We start from the raw sequence: 15,003 nt of genomic DNA, 5'->3' as shown, positions 1-15,003 counted from the left end.
GATGGCATCAAATCAGACACATTGTTATTTCATGTAAAATACTGTACATGTATCGTACACAGTGTATACATCTATTGTACATGGCACATTGCATCATTCGTTATACATTACAAGAAACATTTTATCATACAGTTGATGTAATATACAAATGTTATACTGTACCTTCAGTTTAATTTAAGGGATGTTTTACTATATATAATTTTTGCCTTACACTCCCCTCCTAAAAATTTAAGGCCCATGTAAGCAGAGTTTTAAAATTTTTTTATTTAACAGTGCTTTTCAAACTAGTATGTATCAGAATCACCTGGAGGGCTTGTGAAAACAGATCCGTTCCCTCCTCACCCACAGAATTTCTGATTTTGGGTGACCCATGACTTTGTCTTTCAAACAAGCCTCCCACGCCCACCCCTCCAGCTATGTTGAGGCTGCTGTCCTTGTGCTGCATTCCACCCAGCAGTGCTTTAACAAAGGCTACTTCGGTGCTTACTAGTACAAAGCATTATTCTAAACACCTTGTAAATATCAATTCATAGCCCTCACACCACCCATTTTACAGATGAGGAAACAGGTGTGGAAAGGTCAAGTAACTTGCCCAAGGTCACTCAGCAGCTAGTGAAGTAGCTGAGGCAAGACCCATGCCCACTTGGAACCTGCTGTGTGTCCCCACCTGTCTTTTCTTGGTCACTTTGGAGGGTGAGCAGGTGAGCTCTGGGCAGCTGCTACTCTGGCCTTGAGCTTGACATAACCACTGAAAACTACTCCCAGGATCCTGCTCATCTATGTAGTGATCCCACGCAGTGGGATGTCAGCAACAGGAGGCAGGGGACGCAGCCTCTGCGTATATTACACCAGGGACTGCAGAGGCCCACGGGGGCCAGACTCTGATTGAGAGACTCTCATATAAGAAAATATTTTTCTGAAAGCCACTCATCTCTCAGCTTACTTCATTCCTCACTTTTGGTAGATAGATACACGGATATAAGAAATTGTTCCAAATAGTTCACTTTTATCTTGCCTCTACTCTAAGGAAAACAAAGAGTAAGTGTATAGGGTAGTTGATACTTGGTTTCCCTTTTGGGGAGTAGGAGGGAGTGGTGGGGAGTAGGGCAAACTGGCCTGTTCATAGAGAGTAACTGCTGCTCAATTCCAGCCACAGACCAACTTCAAGAGAAGTTCAAATCCAGATTTTTATGGGATATCTCTTGATTTTTAAATTTTGGTAACTAATTACAAGTACGTACATACACAAACATACACAAACACGTACTGTATGATCTTGGCTTTATTGGGCTCAGAAGGAGCCAGTTGACAATCTCTAGCCTTCTCAGGGAGACCCATCAGCCCACTAGTTCCAACACTGCAACAGGCAGGGCATGCCAAATGTTGGCCCAGTCTTCTCTAGACCTTTCTGTTAAAAAAAAAAAAAAAAAAAAGTGGGTGGGTGGGGGGACAAGAATCTTTTCCGGTTTGTCACAGTGAGTTCCAAATGGAAGCTTGCCTTTTGCATGAGTGTACCTGTTTGGGGCTGGGGGAACAGTCACTGCCTCGGGGTTCAGGACTCGCATCCCTCCCTCTGCCCGTCCTCCCTCAGGATGTCCATGAGAAGCCCCGGCTCTGCCCAGCTGGCCCTGGATGACGTTGGCACCATGGTGGACTGTACTGTCAAGTCAGAGGGGAAGAAGGAACCCTGCCACGAGGCCCCCCAGGGCTTGGCCACCGCAGCTGAACCCCAGCCTGGAGATCCAGCCCGGGCCCCCCAGGATGGTGCTGACCCTCCAGCTCCAGCCCAGGTGCCCAGCACTCTCCTAGGGGCTCCTGGGTCAGTGTCCCCACCCTGCCTCTGTAGCTCCTATGCCTGTGCCCTTCCCCCTAGTGGGTGGAGCAGGCACCCACCAGCCTAGCTGGGCAGAGGGGCAGGCAGAAGCGTTCTCCTCTGGGGCAAGACTTAGGTGGGTGGGTGGGTCAGGCTACCTGTCAGAGCGGGACATGAACTCACTTCTGCCCTCACTCACCTGATATGAACTGCTCACCTATGTGTGACCAGTCCTTACCCTTGAAGACTAGTTGAGAAATAGGACACACGTGCTCACAGGCTGGCTTAAAGATAATCTACTGGCTTTTTCATATGATTCGAGACAAGCAGCCTTATTAACCGAACCAGAGTTAAATTGCTATTAAAGACAATACAATTCCTCATCCTCGGAATGAAGGAGCTGAACTACATGAGTGGTGAAGATTCTTGCAGCTCCTAAAAACTCCGTGATTCCATGCAAGAGATGTAAAAAGGGAATACCTAATCAAAAGCCAAATGAGTGAAAATGAGGAGAGTTTTAGGGCTCTGAGGAGGGATCCAGCCAGGAGGAGTATGTGAAAGGGGGCTAAGGGGTAGGGGTGGTGATTGAGGAAGACTTCCAGGATAAGTAGGGCTTTAAGCTGGGTCTTAAAGAATGGAGAGGACTCAGATGAGAAGAGGAGAGAGGGGACAATGTCTTAAAGAGGGTGGGGTGGGGGCCTTGAGAGTAACCTGCGGGGCTGGAGTGGTAGGTGCATACAAGGGAGGCTTTTGGCCTCTTTAGTCTGCAGTGGCAAACCTCATTCACATGCATTATCTCCCTTGATCCCAGCAACAATCGTCTATGGCACGGGACGTATTAGTATTTCCATTTTCGGAAGACCGAGGTCAGGTTCAGAGAAGTTGAGGGACTCATGTGGGCTCAAGCACCTTGTGAATCACTGAGCCCAGGTCTCTTGTCTTTAAACCTTTTGTTCTTTTCACCAAATCTATCAAGCCAAGTCAGAGCAAAGGTTGGGAAGGTGGGAAGGGAGGGCCCTACTGGAGGGTGGGGCTGGGTAGATTCTGGAGTTCCCCTAGGATACACATCCCCGGGGCGCTCAGCCCCCCACACTGCAGTCTGCCCCCATTCCCTTGGGGGTGACAGTGATATTCAGTGTGTCTTACAGGACAGCAGCTCCCTGGAAAGCAACGGGTCCCCAGAACCCAAGAGACCAGGAGGCTCTGAGGCTGCTTCTGGAAGCCAGGAGAAGCTGGACTTCAACCGAAATTTAAAAGAAGGTAAGACGTCGTCTGCCCCAGTCAGGGACGGGGGCCTGGGTGGGGAGGTGTTAGGACAGTTACTCCTTAGCCCTCTGGTATCTTCCAGTCGTGCCGGCCATCGAGAAGCTGCTGTCCAGTGACTGGAAGGAGAGGTTTCTGGGAAGGAGCTGTGTGGAAACCAAAGATGTCAAAGGTGAAGGCCCATATGGGTGGGCAGAGGACAGATGTCTGAACCCCTTTCCCTTCTCCAGGCCTGGCCCTGCAGTCTAGGCCTGTAGGGCAATTTCTGGGGCTCTTGGTGCCCTCACACCTGGCCTGTGCCACTCTGGCTCCTGCCTGGTCCTAGGGGTCTGCACCATCCCTCACCCGGGGTTGGGGGGGGGTCCAAGCACTAGGCTTATTCCCGTGCAGCAGAGGGCCTGGTGGGGCTCAAATCCCCTGGGACCCTTGAGACCTTGGGGATGTCTTAGCCACTTCTCAGATCTCACTATAAAATGAGCCGGATGTTCCCTTTCACTGCTGGAAATTAACTCTAGGCCACCAGGACCTCATTAAGTGAATTAAAGTGTTGCCTAGGTTCATCAGGGTGATAAGTTTCCCAGTGTGGTTAATCACACTCCCAGAGGAATCTTTAAAACAATGCAGATCCCCAGGTTCCACCCCTGCCTACTGAATGAGAACCCCAGAGGAGGGGGGCCTGGGCATCTGTATTTTTCAAGGGCTCCCCGAGTAATTCTGATGCATGTGGTCTGCATCCTGGCACTTAGGAGTAACTGCTGCATCTGACATGAACTGGATTAGAGACAAGGAAGCAGTGACATTGCTAGTTGAGGACCACGTGCCAGATTCAGGACTCAGCTTTACATTCAATACCTTCAACCCTCCCAGCAACCCTGTGAAGTGTCGATTGTTGTGCTCATTTATATATTCAAAAAGCGAAAGCGCAGAGAAGTTGGTAGCTTGCCCAGCAGCTCCCAGGAGGGATGAGTTAGAAGGGGAATTTGAACCCAGATCTGTCTTGCTCCAAAGCCTAAGCGTGTCACTCTGGGCCCTCCAGTGGGTTAGTTATCCACCCTGACCCAGTGGTACTGGGCACTTGAGGACATCCCAGAGGTGGGCCAGGGCTGAGATGCCCCACCGTCAGCATTTCCAGGGCCTGGAATCGGTGAGTGATGGTGGGGACCTTCTAGAGCAGCTAGTTGTCAGGTGACAAGATGAGGAGGCCCCTCCAGGGCAAGGACTGTATCTCAGTCATCTCTGTGGTCCAGCCCCTGACGGGGCCCTGGGGCAGAGCGATTGCTCAGTGTCATATGGATGGACCGGTAACAGATGAACAAACAAAAGTTCTCAGTGGTGGTTGCTTCACTGTGGAGCAGGGACCCAGGAGAGCCTGGCAGAGAAGGAGCTCCAGCTGCTGGTCATGATCCATCAGCTGTCCACCCTGCGGGACCAGCTGCTGACGGCCCACTCCGAGCAGAAGAACATGGCCGCTATGCTCTTTGAGAAGCAGCAGCAGCAGATGGAGCTGGCCCGGCAGCAGCAGGAGCAGGTAGGGCCTGCTTGGTGTCCGGCTTCCCTTCCAGGGATGGGGGTCTGGTCCAGGGCCTAGAGCGGAACATGGTGGGGGCAGGCGGGGAGGGGGCCGTGGGCAGGGGCTGGGCATTCCCACCTCTGGCGGTTCATCAGCCCTTGTGAGGGGACAGGGCGTGGAGCGGCGCTGCGGGGCTCTGAGTAAAAGCAGCTGGCTGCTTCCTGCCTAACCCCCATCTTTGGTCTCCGAGGAAGGAGAATAAATCCTGAGGCTGTTCGGCTTCTTGCCGTGTCCAGCTGTCCTCCATGTCCTTGCGCTAGGCACGGGAGGCAGGGTGTGGGTGGGGCCGCAAAGGCTTGTGGGAGGTGGGATCCTGGGGCCTAAGGTGCATGTTCCCATCACCTACTCTTTCCTTCTGCCAGATCGCCAAGCAGCAGCAACAGCTGATTCAGCAGCAGCATAAGATCAACCTCCTTCAGCAGCAGATCCAGGTGAGGGGGGAGGGCTGGGTGCTGGGATCCAGGTGAGGCGGGAGGGCTGGGTGCTGGGATCCAGGTGAGGGGGGAGGGCTGGGTGCTGGGATCCAGGTGAGGCGGGAAGGCTGGGTGCTGGGATCCGGGTGAGGGGGGAGGGCTGGGTGCTGGGATCCAGGTGAGTGGGGAGGGCTGGGTGCTGGGATCCAGGTGAGGCGGGAGGGCTGGGTGCTGGGATCCAGGTGAGGGGGGAGGGCTGGGTGCTGGGATCCAGGTGAGGGGGGAGGGCTGGGTGCTGGGATCCAGGTAAAGAGTGGGGAGGGCTGGGTGCTGGGATCCAGGTAAAGGCGGGGGGAGGGCTGGGCTCTGGGGGAGCAGGGGCTTGAGGGGTTGACACCAGTGTGGAGAGGTACTGGAGACAGGGAAAGGCAGGGAGTGTGGACTAAGCAGAACCACTCAGGCATGACCCTAAGGAGGGCGGCTCATTTCTGCTCTAGCCCCTCCCCTGTTTTTGTCACCTATTTCAAGGGCAGGGCCCAGAGTATCTTCCTCCCAGCTGGGACCTGAGGGCAGGAAGACAGAGGCCCACAAAGGGGGCATAGGGTCAGATGGATCCTTTTGAAAACTGTCCCTGCCCCAGGCCTGCGTCTCTCATCCCCGGGTCCACCCTCTGTGTCCAGGGATGACCACAGCTGGGTAGCTGGTTGGGCCCCCCAGGGACTCACACAGGGTTTCTTTGCCCTCAGCAGATCAACATGCCTTACGTCATGATTCCAGCCTTCCCCCCAAGCCACCAGCCTCTGCCTGTCACCCCCGACTCCCAGCTGGCTTTGCCCATTCAGCCCATTCCCTGCAAGCCAGGTGAGTGTGGGAGGGGAGGGTTGACCTGAGGTCAGGGAAGGAGCCCAGGAACCACTCTCATCCATTAATGTGCAGTGTGGCCTTTCTGGGCCTCACTTTGGGATCTGTCTAGTCAAAGAATAATCCCTTCTTTCTGAATTTCACTGGGAGAATGAAAAGAAATAGCACACTGAAAACCATAAAGTGCTTTCCAGACATAAGAGGACGCTGCCTATGTAGGTCTAGCCCCCCAGTTCTGTGGGACATTTCCTGTACCAGAATATTAATGTTTTGAATGTTGACTGAGATTTATCCATCTCCCAAATTCATGCTGTTGCTCTGCCCTGACAGTGGCACTGCTGCCTTCTGCCCTGTCACTGAGGCTCAGTGACCACAGATAGAGCAGCAACAAGCGTCAGGTGCTGACTGGTTGTTGGGCAGCCACGAGGGTGATAAAATATGGACTTTGAGCTCAAGGAATTTATGGTCTGGGGAGGGAGACAGAAGGATACCAACAGCCGGGGAATCTGGGAAGGCTTCTTAAGGAGGTGGTGCTCGCTTGGGTGCTGGGGGAGTAGACTTGTGAGGGTGAAGCTGGGAGCTGAGGGTGGAGGGAAGGGGCCTGGATCCTGAGGCAGAAAGCCCAAGGGAGTGTTGGAGTTGAGGGGAGCACATGGCAGCTAGTGGGATGTGCCTGGGGAGGGCAGTCGGGGCTGAGCACGGACTTTGGGATTTATTTTGTAGAATGTGGGATGCACGGGAACATTTCAGCAGAGGATGTGTTGTCACACTGGCTGTGGGTGGTGGGGAACAGAGGGGTACCAACTGGAGGTAAGACGGGGTAGGGGCTGCTGAGGGGATTCTAGAGATGGGGAATGACAGCCTGGACTAGGGCAGTGACCGTGGGATGGAGGCAGAGATGGAATTATTAGGCTACGATCATTGATTCCTTATGAGAGGTCCTGGGGACAGGGCAGAGATGCTGCCCATAATTGATCCAGGAGGGGAAAGGGTTTTAATTTTAAGTCAACTCCCTTTGGTCAATGCTCCCTGTTCCATGTGAGAGAGAAGGCAGGGGAAATCTAGCTGGGTGAGTTCCTACGGGTCCACCAGCAAGGGCTTTGGGCCGTGGGCAGAGTTCGTGGGCCAGCACCACTGACTCCTGGGTGGGGGAAGGGAAAACACAAAGGACTGAGAAAGTCAGGCCCTACTTTGAAGGCAGTTTCTAATTTGGGGTGGAGGAGTGGGGACTGGGAATGGGGAGGGGTGAAGGGGGGGGACAGGTTGCACAAAACCACTGCACCTACAGGTGTCCATAGAGCCGAGCTGCAGGGGTGAGGAGGGCAGCGGCCTAGTTGCGGGGAGGGGGCCACACCCTTGCTGGACAAGGGGGGCAGGGGGCAGGAAATAAGTTGTGGAAGACCTGCACTGGCTAGGCTGCCCCCTGCTTTGTTTGCTCCTGAATCCTAGTAAGCAGGAAGCCTGTGGCTGCCAGATGTGCCACCACCTCCTTCCCCGCTAACCCCCCCCCCCCCCCCCCCCCCCCCCCCGCCGCAGCCCCGGCTGAGTATGAGTAACACCTCTCCCAGGTCACAAGCCTTAGGGTCCAAACTCCCAGGCTCAGCCTTCACAGGCCCCGAGCCCTGCTTGCCCATCGAGTGCCAGCCTCATTTCCCACCTCCTGCTTTCCCACCTGCCCGCCTGCCACGCCCGCTCACGCCTCCCCTCCCCCCAGTCACCCCAGCTGAACAGAGTTCTCTGGCATGCCACCCATATCACCGCCAGCCATGTGGTCAGTGGTTTGTCTACATGGCTTATCTCTCCACCTCAATTGTCAAGTCAGGGATGCTGGTCCTCCTTGAGGGAGAATGAAGCCAGCTAGGTAGCAGAGAGAGAGTGCATGTAGGGGGGAAAGGTCTAGAGGATGCAGCTGGGTTCAGAGTTCAGATCTCAGATCTCAGTGCTCCCATTCATTAACTCTGGGCACCCATGTAACTTCTCCCAGTCTTCATTATCCATACAATGGGATGATGTACTGAGTACTATTATATGCCACATACTAGGGATTACGTTGAGGTGATGCGCATGAGGCCGGCTACAAACGAGGCAGCTGCTTTTGTACCCTGCACGTAGTAGGTACAAAACACAAGTACCCGTAGAAAGAGTGGATGGTGTACCTGACGTCGTTTCACCGTCGGGTGGGAACTCGGCGGCCAGTGGGTTGGGAAGGGCAGGAACGGGGTGAAGATGTTGATCAGCGTGCCGGGCAGTGGGGGACGAGGGCACAGGAGGTCCTCAGCAGTGCTGTGGGGCTGGGAGGGCAGTGGTTGGAAGCCAGCTGGGCCAGCTCCGAGCCTCTGTCCACGCTGTGCTTCCGGGACCTCGTCAAGCAGGGCGTCTGCTGTTCTGTGCTCATCCAGGACTTTTCTCCTTGCCGCCTTTTCCGTAGTGGAGTACCCGCTGCAGCTGCTGCACAGCCCCGCCGCCCCAGTGGTGAAGAGGCCTGGGGCCTTGTCTGCCCACCACGCCCTACAGGTACTGACCCCGCCCACTGGCCGGGGCTCCCGCCCTCACCTGTGGTGGCTGGCTGCCCGCCTAGGGGACCATGGGGTCCTTTGTTCTTGTTCTCCTACTTCTTCTGTCTTCCTTTCCTGTCGGCTTGTCTCCTCTGTCCCTCTGTCACCCTGTGTCCCCCCAGTCACAACGTGGAGGTGTCCTTTGGTGTCTCTAACCCTCTGGGTCTCCCTCAGGAGCCCTCCCAACCCCTAAACCTCACGGCCAAGCCCAAGGCCCCCGAGCTGCCTAATGCCTCCAGCTCCCCGAGCCTGAAGATGAGCAACTGTGGACCCCGTCCTCCCAGCCACGGGGCCCCCACACGGGACCTGCAGGCCAGCCCCCCCAGCCTGCCTTTGGGTAAGCCGCCCCTACACCTTTCCCTTCAGCCCTCTTCTAGGAGAGAGCTAAGAGGGCAGGATATGACCCTGAGCGTGTCCCTTCCCCTCTGTGGGTTACAGTTTTTATAAAACAAGGGGTTAGACTTGCTCTCTTTGGCCCCTTTTAGTTCCAGCACTCAGTGTCCTGGAAGAAGATCCCCTTCCTGCTCTCCCCACTGTATCTGATTGGGTACCTGAATCAGGGATTCAGGCCATTCTCATTTCCAGTCTACTGTCACCAGGACTCCAGTGTAAATGGCGCCCCCTTGGGGATGTGCAGTGCAACAGAGGGGAAGAGGGAGGGCAAGACATGAACTGGGTGTACCTCCCTCAACAGCCCCTCCTTTTCCCTTCCTTTCCTTCCCCTGTCCCATAGGCTTCCTTGGTGAAGGGGATGCTGTCACCAAAGCCATCCAGGATGCCAGACAGCTGCTGCACGGTCACAGTGGAGCCTTAGAAAGTCCCCCCAACACCTCCTTCCGTAAGGTATGGACTCCCACTACCCTGCACCTGGGTGGGCAGGGGCGGAAGACACAGTGTCTGAGGCTACCAAAGGGAAGAGCAGGGGAGGGGAGCAGGGTGCTGCAGAGGGGGCTGAGGTACAAGTTGCCCTCTCTACCTAGGACCTCATTAGCCTGGACACATCCCCAGCCAAGGAGCGGCTGGAGGAGAGCTGTGTGCACCCACTGGAAGAAGCCATGCTGGGCTGTGACGTGGACGGTGAGGGCTCTGGATACTGGGCTGATGGGCAGGAGGGCCCACCTCTGCTTCCCACCAGGGCCAGGGTGGGTCAGGTTGTGTCTGTCTCCAATCCCTTCTCTCCCTTCGTCTGTCTGTGGAGTCCCCTTACGTATCTGTCCCTTGTCTGTCTCTGGGCCCCTGCTGGTCTTACTCCTGGCCATCCCTGGCCCTGTGGGAGCCTCCCGGCGCCCTCTGGTGGTCAAGTAGGGGATGTTTTTTTCTGCCAGCCCTGGAGGACTCTTCCTTAACCCACACTGGCTGCCCTGCCTGGCTGACTCCTCCCCTGCTCCCCAGGCTCCCGCCACTTCCCTGAGTCCCGGAACAGCAGCCACATCAAGAGGCCCATGAATGCCTTCATGGTGTGGGCCAAGGATGAGAGGAGGAAGATCCTCCAGGCCTTCCCAGACATGCACAATTCCAGCATCAGCAAGATCCTTGGTAAGGGCCAGTGGGCGGGGTGGGGTCTCGGGGGGCTCTAGGGGCTCCAGGAGCCATAGTCCAGCAGGATCTAGTTGCAGGAGTCAGCTGGGTCTAACTGGGGCTTTCTGGGTGATGGTCCACGCCGTGGTGAACTCCAGTGGAATCTGATGGCGTGTGGGAGGCAGGCAGGATGTGAGACAGCTGGGTCCTGGAGTCCGGTACCATTGTAGGGCTCTTCTGATAGCACCTGCACCGAAGAACTCAGGTGGAAGAGAGTGCGTGTGTACGTTCTTTAGCTCCCCGACCCCATCGCTCCCTAACTTGTTCCCCTGTTTGTCCAGACCCTTGGAGCTGGCTCTGGCAGGAGACAGGAGAGACTGGTATTCTTAGGCTCTCAGTAGAAAGGTCTTTGAAATTATATGTCCTCTTTGGAGGCCAAGGAGAAATGTGGGGCAGGGCAGCTGGAGCTAGAAGAGGGCAATTGTTTTCAAACCTCAGCTCCTCCAGTTCAGGTCTCTTGTCAACTGAGACACCAGGTATTTTGTCCTCAGCAGGGAGCCTCTGGGGATTGTTGGGGGCCTGGGTGGCTACTCTTTTGTTTATGCAAAACATGCAGACCAGAGGCCTCCCAGAGTCGCTGTGTAGTTTGGTATGTGGGTGGGTCTTAAGCTAGCAATTGGATATCCTTATACATGCCAACCTCATTCATTCGCTCAGTATCTATGGAGCACCCACACTGGGCCAGGCCCTTGCTGTGTATAGGTGCTTGCACATATATCTGGGGATCAAAACCTTCTCGGGGCCTCCAGGATCTGCAGGGGGCTGGGGGTGTCAGCAGAGCCCAGCTGACTGCCTGCCCCTGGGGGCTGGGCCAGGCTCCCGCTGGAAGTCCATGACCAACCAGGAGAAGCAGCCTTACTACGAGGAGCAGGCAAGGCTGAGCCGGCAGCACCTGGAGAAGTACCCTGACTACAAGTACAAGCCACGGCCCAAGCGCACCTGCATCGTGGAGGGCAAGCGGCTGCGGGTGGGCGAGTATAAGGCCCTGATGAGGACCCGGCGCCAGGATGCCCGCCAGAGCTACACGACCCCGTGAGCAAGGCCTCCCCAGCGCCTGAGACTCTGTGTGTGTGTGTGTGTGTGTGTGTGTGTGTGTGTGTGTGCGCGTGTGCGCGTGCACGCACACAGCTCTTGTGAGTGGCAGGGGTTAGCGTGTGGCCTTAGTGGGATTCCAGGGGAGCTGTGCGCGTGCACGCATGTGTGTGCATACGTTTGTGTGGGCATTATGTGTGTGTGGCTGTAGTGGTGACTGACTATGGTGAGTCCCTGGTGGATCAGGATATAGATTTGTGACTGACAGGGGACTAGTGGGTATCTGGAGAAATGTATCCGTGGGTCCCCTTGACAAACAATAAAAATTCAGGGGTACTAAAAATCAAGGTACTAATAATCATAACAGAGGATTCCGGAGTTGACCAAAACAAGCATCCTAGTGGATTTCTTTAAATAGGAAGCTCCCTGGGGCATATGAAATACACAGTTTCCCCAAACGGGATTTACACAGGATCCTCTGGGAATGTCTGGACCCGTGGCCCTGGGGCTGCACGTGTGTGTTTGGGTTTGTAGCTGACAGTGAATTTGCCATCAGAAAGCAGCCAGGGAGCCGGGTGTATGTGTCTTGGAGCCAAAAGGGTGGGAGGCCGGAGGGCACGCCCTGCGGAGGACCGGAGGAGAGCAGGGTCGGGGTTGCACTGCGGGTGCATCTGTAACCATGCCTTTCTTCTGTCGCGCAGCCCGCAGGCCAGCCAGGTGCAGATGAGCCCCTCAGATGTCCTGTACCCTCGGGTGGCAGGCGTGCCCCTGGCACAGCCCCTGGTGGAGCACTACGTGCCCCGCAGCCTGGACCCAAACATGCCTGTCATCGTCAACACCTGCAGCCTCAGGGAGGAGGGTGAGGGCACAGAGGACAGGCACTCGGTGGCTGATGGCGAGATGTACCGGTACAGCGAGGATGAGGACTCAGAGGCCGAGGAGAAGAGCGACGGGGAGCTGGTGGTACTCACAGACTGATCCCGGCTACGTGGGCCTGGCCCTCCTCCATGGGGAAGACCGGGCCCCACGCCAGCAGGCACAGCAACCCCACGCGGACTGCGTTGGTACTTGGACTTGCGCATGCCTGGGAGATGGGCACAGCTGTGCATTTGTAGATACATTCATGATGGGAGATGCCCCCTCCCCACCACACCTGTGGGCACACCTGAGGATCTGATGGCCCGAGTGGGTCCTGCATGGCGGTGATGGGCTGGGCTGGCTGAGCTCCGTGGTGGCCCTTGGGGCTCGTGGCCAGGGGACACTGTATGACCCTCCCCTCCTGCAGGTCTGCCCATCCCAGGGGTATGGCAGCTACAGACCTGTTCCCCTGGGGCCACATGCTTTGTTTCCATTCTTGTCCTGGCTGGACCAGCCACCATGGGACCAACACGCACCGCCCCACCACAGTACCCCAGATCGCTCCTCTACCACGAGGATCGCTTTGTACTTTGTGCAAAGAGGTCTGGCTCTCCTCCATGTCTCTTATCTTCTGCCAAGCCTTTCGTGCCTCTGGCTGGTGTGTGTGTGTGTGTGTGTGTGTGTGTGTGTATGTGTACCCATGTGCGCAAGTGCACGTTTTCATCTGTTCTTTCATTGCACAAGGTATTTATTGAGTGCCAGGCACTGTCGCTGAGTTCCTGTGGGTGTGTCTCTTGATGCCATTCTTGCTTCTCCGGGGGGCTCTTTCTGTGCTTCTCTTTGTCCCCAAATTGCTACCTCTTTGTCAGTCTGGGTGTCTCAGGTTCTGTGTGTCCTTGGTGCATTTCTCTGTCCTTGTTTCTCTGCAGGGCCTTTTTTTGTGTCTCTCCCTTCCTCCGTGTCTGCCCTTGCCCCTTTAACGCCTGCTGGGTGTCTGTAAGCCCCTGGTCTGCCCTGGGCTCCCCAGCCATCCTGACCTCCCCTGCCTGCCCCTTCACTCCCTCCCTGACTCTGCATGTCAGTTCCCATGGAGCCATTTTTAGCTCCGAGCAGCATGGGAGTGTGCTCAGCTTCCAAGGGGCTCTGTCATGGTGCCCCAGCCCCTGGTCCCAACCTGAGTGCCAGGAGTGGGGGCAGGAGGACTGATGGTGCCCCCTTCTGTAAGTGACAGAAGCCCTGGAGAGGGGGCTCTTGTGCAGCTGGTCTCCACTCCTCTGTCCTGAGCAGGGGATGGGAGCTCCCCACCCCCACCCTGTCCTTGGAATGCTTCATCCTCTCCCACCCAGCTCTGCCCCTACACCTGCCCGCTCCTCTCCCCTCCCCCACTCTACACCCCCCCCCCCCCCCGCCGCCCTCCCCTCTCCCACTCTACACCCGAAACTTGCCTCTCAGCTCCTGATCCCTTTCCCTAGGTCTTTCCCTAGGAAAATCAAACCCTGTTGGCACCTGACTCCAAAGACCCAGAACAGCCCTGGGGCAAGGTGGGAAGGGAACCCCAAATCCTACAGGGACAGATGTGGAGTCTGTGTCCGTTCCCCCATCTTCTCCCCTTCTACTTCCCTGAACCAACTTCTCTCCAGGCTGTTTCTTTTTTTTATGACTGTAAACATAGATAGTGCTTTATTTTGTTAATAATAAGATAATGATTAGTAACTTAACCAGCACATTTCTCCTATTTACACTTGGGGGAATTTTTTTGTTTTCTGTTGACATAATAAAGACAGACCATTTCAGAATCTGGCCTTTGCCTGGACGGGATGGGGTGGTGAGGCTGGCCCAAGTCCAGAATTCCTAAATGTGCCACCAGCCCGGGCACCACTGCCCCCGGTGGCAGCTCCGTGGAACTTCAGGCATGGAGCCAGGGAGGAAACATCCTAGGCAAGGGGGGCCCAGGCCAGATGCCACCCCCAGAGCCCACACTCGAGTAAGACCCTGCCCCTGCTTCAAGGAGGTGAGCAGACCTCACCGCAAAGTGCCCACCCAGGTCCTAAGAAAGAAGGCACAGTGGTTAAGAGCACTTGTAGTAAGAGGAGGCTCAGGTTCTCCCCAGAACTAGCCACATGGCCTTGTGTGTGTGTGTCAAGTCTCCCCTTTGGGCCCCATTTTCCTCATCTGAAGACAAGGAGTTTATGCCTTAGCCATGGCTCTTATCTTCTTTTGGAGAAGGAGCCCTTTGAAAATCTAATGAAAGCTGTGGACCCTCATTCCAGAAAAGGGCTCACATGGACACCACGAGCCCATTTCCAGGCCCCCCAGGATACTGATTAATGAAGCAGGATCTCTCTTTATGTACTTCAGGGCTCTGTGACCCTACGCTTTGAAATGAGGTTTCAAAGACCTACGTGTCACACTAAGAGAAATAACCGTCCCATAGACCTAAAAGAGCTGGGTGACTGAAACTCAAAATGCAACAAGAGTTGATAAAAAGACCAACTCTTGTAGCTGAAAAATTAACCCCATTCATATGGAGCGGGGGCAACAAAACTGAACAGTACCGTGTCAAAGAGTTGGACTTGGGTTGGATTAACAGAAGCATGTGTTAACAACAAGCAAGGTGATGGGCCAGTGTACACCACACAGTCCTGGTCTCAGGTGCATCATGCCAGTCCCAGGCCCCTCGATAGAAAAGGCCATTCTCACAATGGAGGGGCCCAGAGGCGCAGGCATCCTGTACAGAGGACTGGAGGGAGCCTAGTGGATGGACACGTCCTTCAAGGAATGGTTGAGAGGGCCAGGGATGTTTAGTCCAGAAAAAAGGAGACTAGGGTAGGGCAGAAAGGACAAGATTGCTTTCTTCAAAGCTGTCAGATGGGCAACACACAGATATTTGATGTAGCTCATGAGGTAGCACTAGGACTTGGCCTTTTGATGAAAGTCGCAAGGGTCAACATTTTTGGCTTAACATAAAAAAACTTTTTGACAAAGACGGTCAAAAGTGGTAGTGAGCTTCCCAACACAGAAGTATTCAAGCAGAGGCTCTTGAATGCTGGAAAATGGATT

The 15,003-nt window shown here is 55.3% G+C and overlaps 1 protein-coding gene across 2 annotated transcripts in view; it reads left to right on the top strand.

Moving 5' to 3' along the window:
* Nucleotides 1–13,739, top strand: part of SOX13 (SRY-box transcription factor 13) — a 44,306-nt gene extending 30,567 nt beyond the window's left edge. The window contains exons 2-14 of one of the 2 annotated variants that reach the window (XM_032611742.1): nucleotides 1,592–1,790; nucleotides 2,962–3,073; nucleotides 3,162–3,248; nucleotides 4,432–4,604; nucleotides 5,009–5,077; nucleotides 5,809–5,920; nucleotides 8,349–8,434; nucleotides 8,650–8,812; nucleotides 9,209–9,318; nucleotides 9,456–9,552; nucleotides 9,868–10,011; nucleotides 10,869–11,085; nucleotides 11,787–13,739. In XM_032611742.1, the coding sequence (XP_032467633.1) occupies nucleotides 1,593–1,790; nucleotides 2,962–3,073; nucleotides 3,162–3,248; nucleotides 4,432–4,604; nucleotides 5,009–5,077; nucleotides 5,809–5,920; nucleotides 8,349–8,434; nucleotides 8,650–8,812; nucleotides 9,209–9,318; nucleotides 9,456–9,552; nucleotides 9,868–10,011; nucleotides 10,869–11,085; nucleotides 11,787–12,063 (1,845 nt within the window). In that variant the 5' untranslated portion in view covers nucleotide 1,592 and the 3' untranslated portion in view covers nucleotides 12,064–13,739. Of the gene's footprint in view, nucleotides 1–1,591; nucleotides 1,791–2,961; nucleotides 3,074–3,161; nucleotides 3,249–4,431; nucleotides 4,605–5,008; nucleotides 5,078–5,805; nucleotides 5,921–8,348; nucleotides 8,435–8,649; nucleotides 8,813–9,208; nucleotides 9,319–9,455; nucleotides 9,553–9,867; nucleotides 10,012–10,868; nucleotides 11,086–11,786 lie in introns of both variants that reach the window. The other variant, XM_032611734.1, reaches the window with a different exon arrangement.
* Nucleotides 13,740–15,003: the final 1,264 nt, after the last annotated feature.

Source organism: Phocoena sinus, chromosome 1, assembly GCF_008692025.1.
Source record: "Phocoena sinus isolate mPhoSin1 chromosome 1, mPhoSin1.pri, whole genome shotgun sequence".
Classification (NCBI taxonomy): domain Eukaryota; kingdom Metazoa; phylum Chordata; class Mammalia; order Artiodactyla; family Phocoenidae; genus Phocoena; species Phocoena sinus.
The sequence above is the reverse complement of the archived record's forward strand: the minus strand, read 5'-3'. Positions and strand labels throughout refer to the sequence as shown.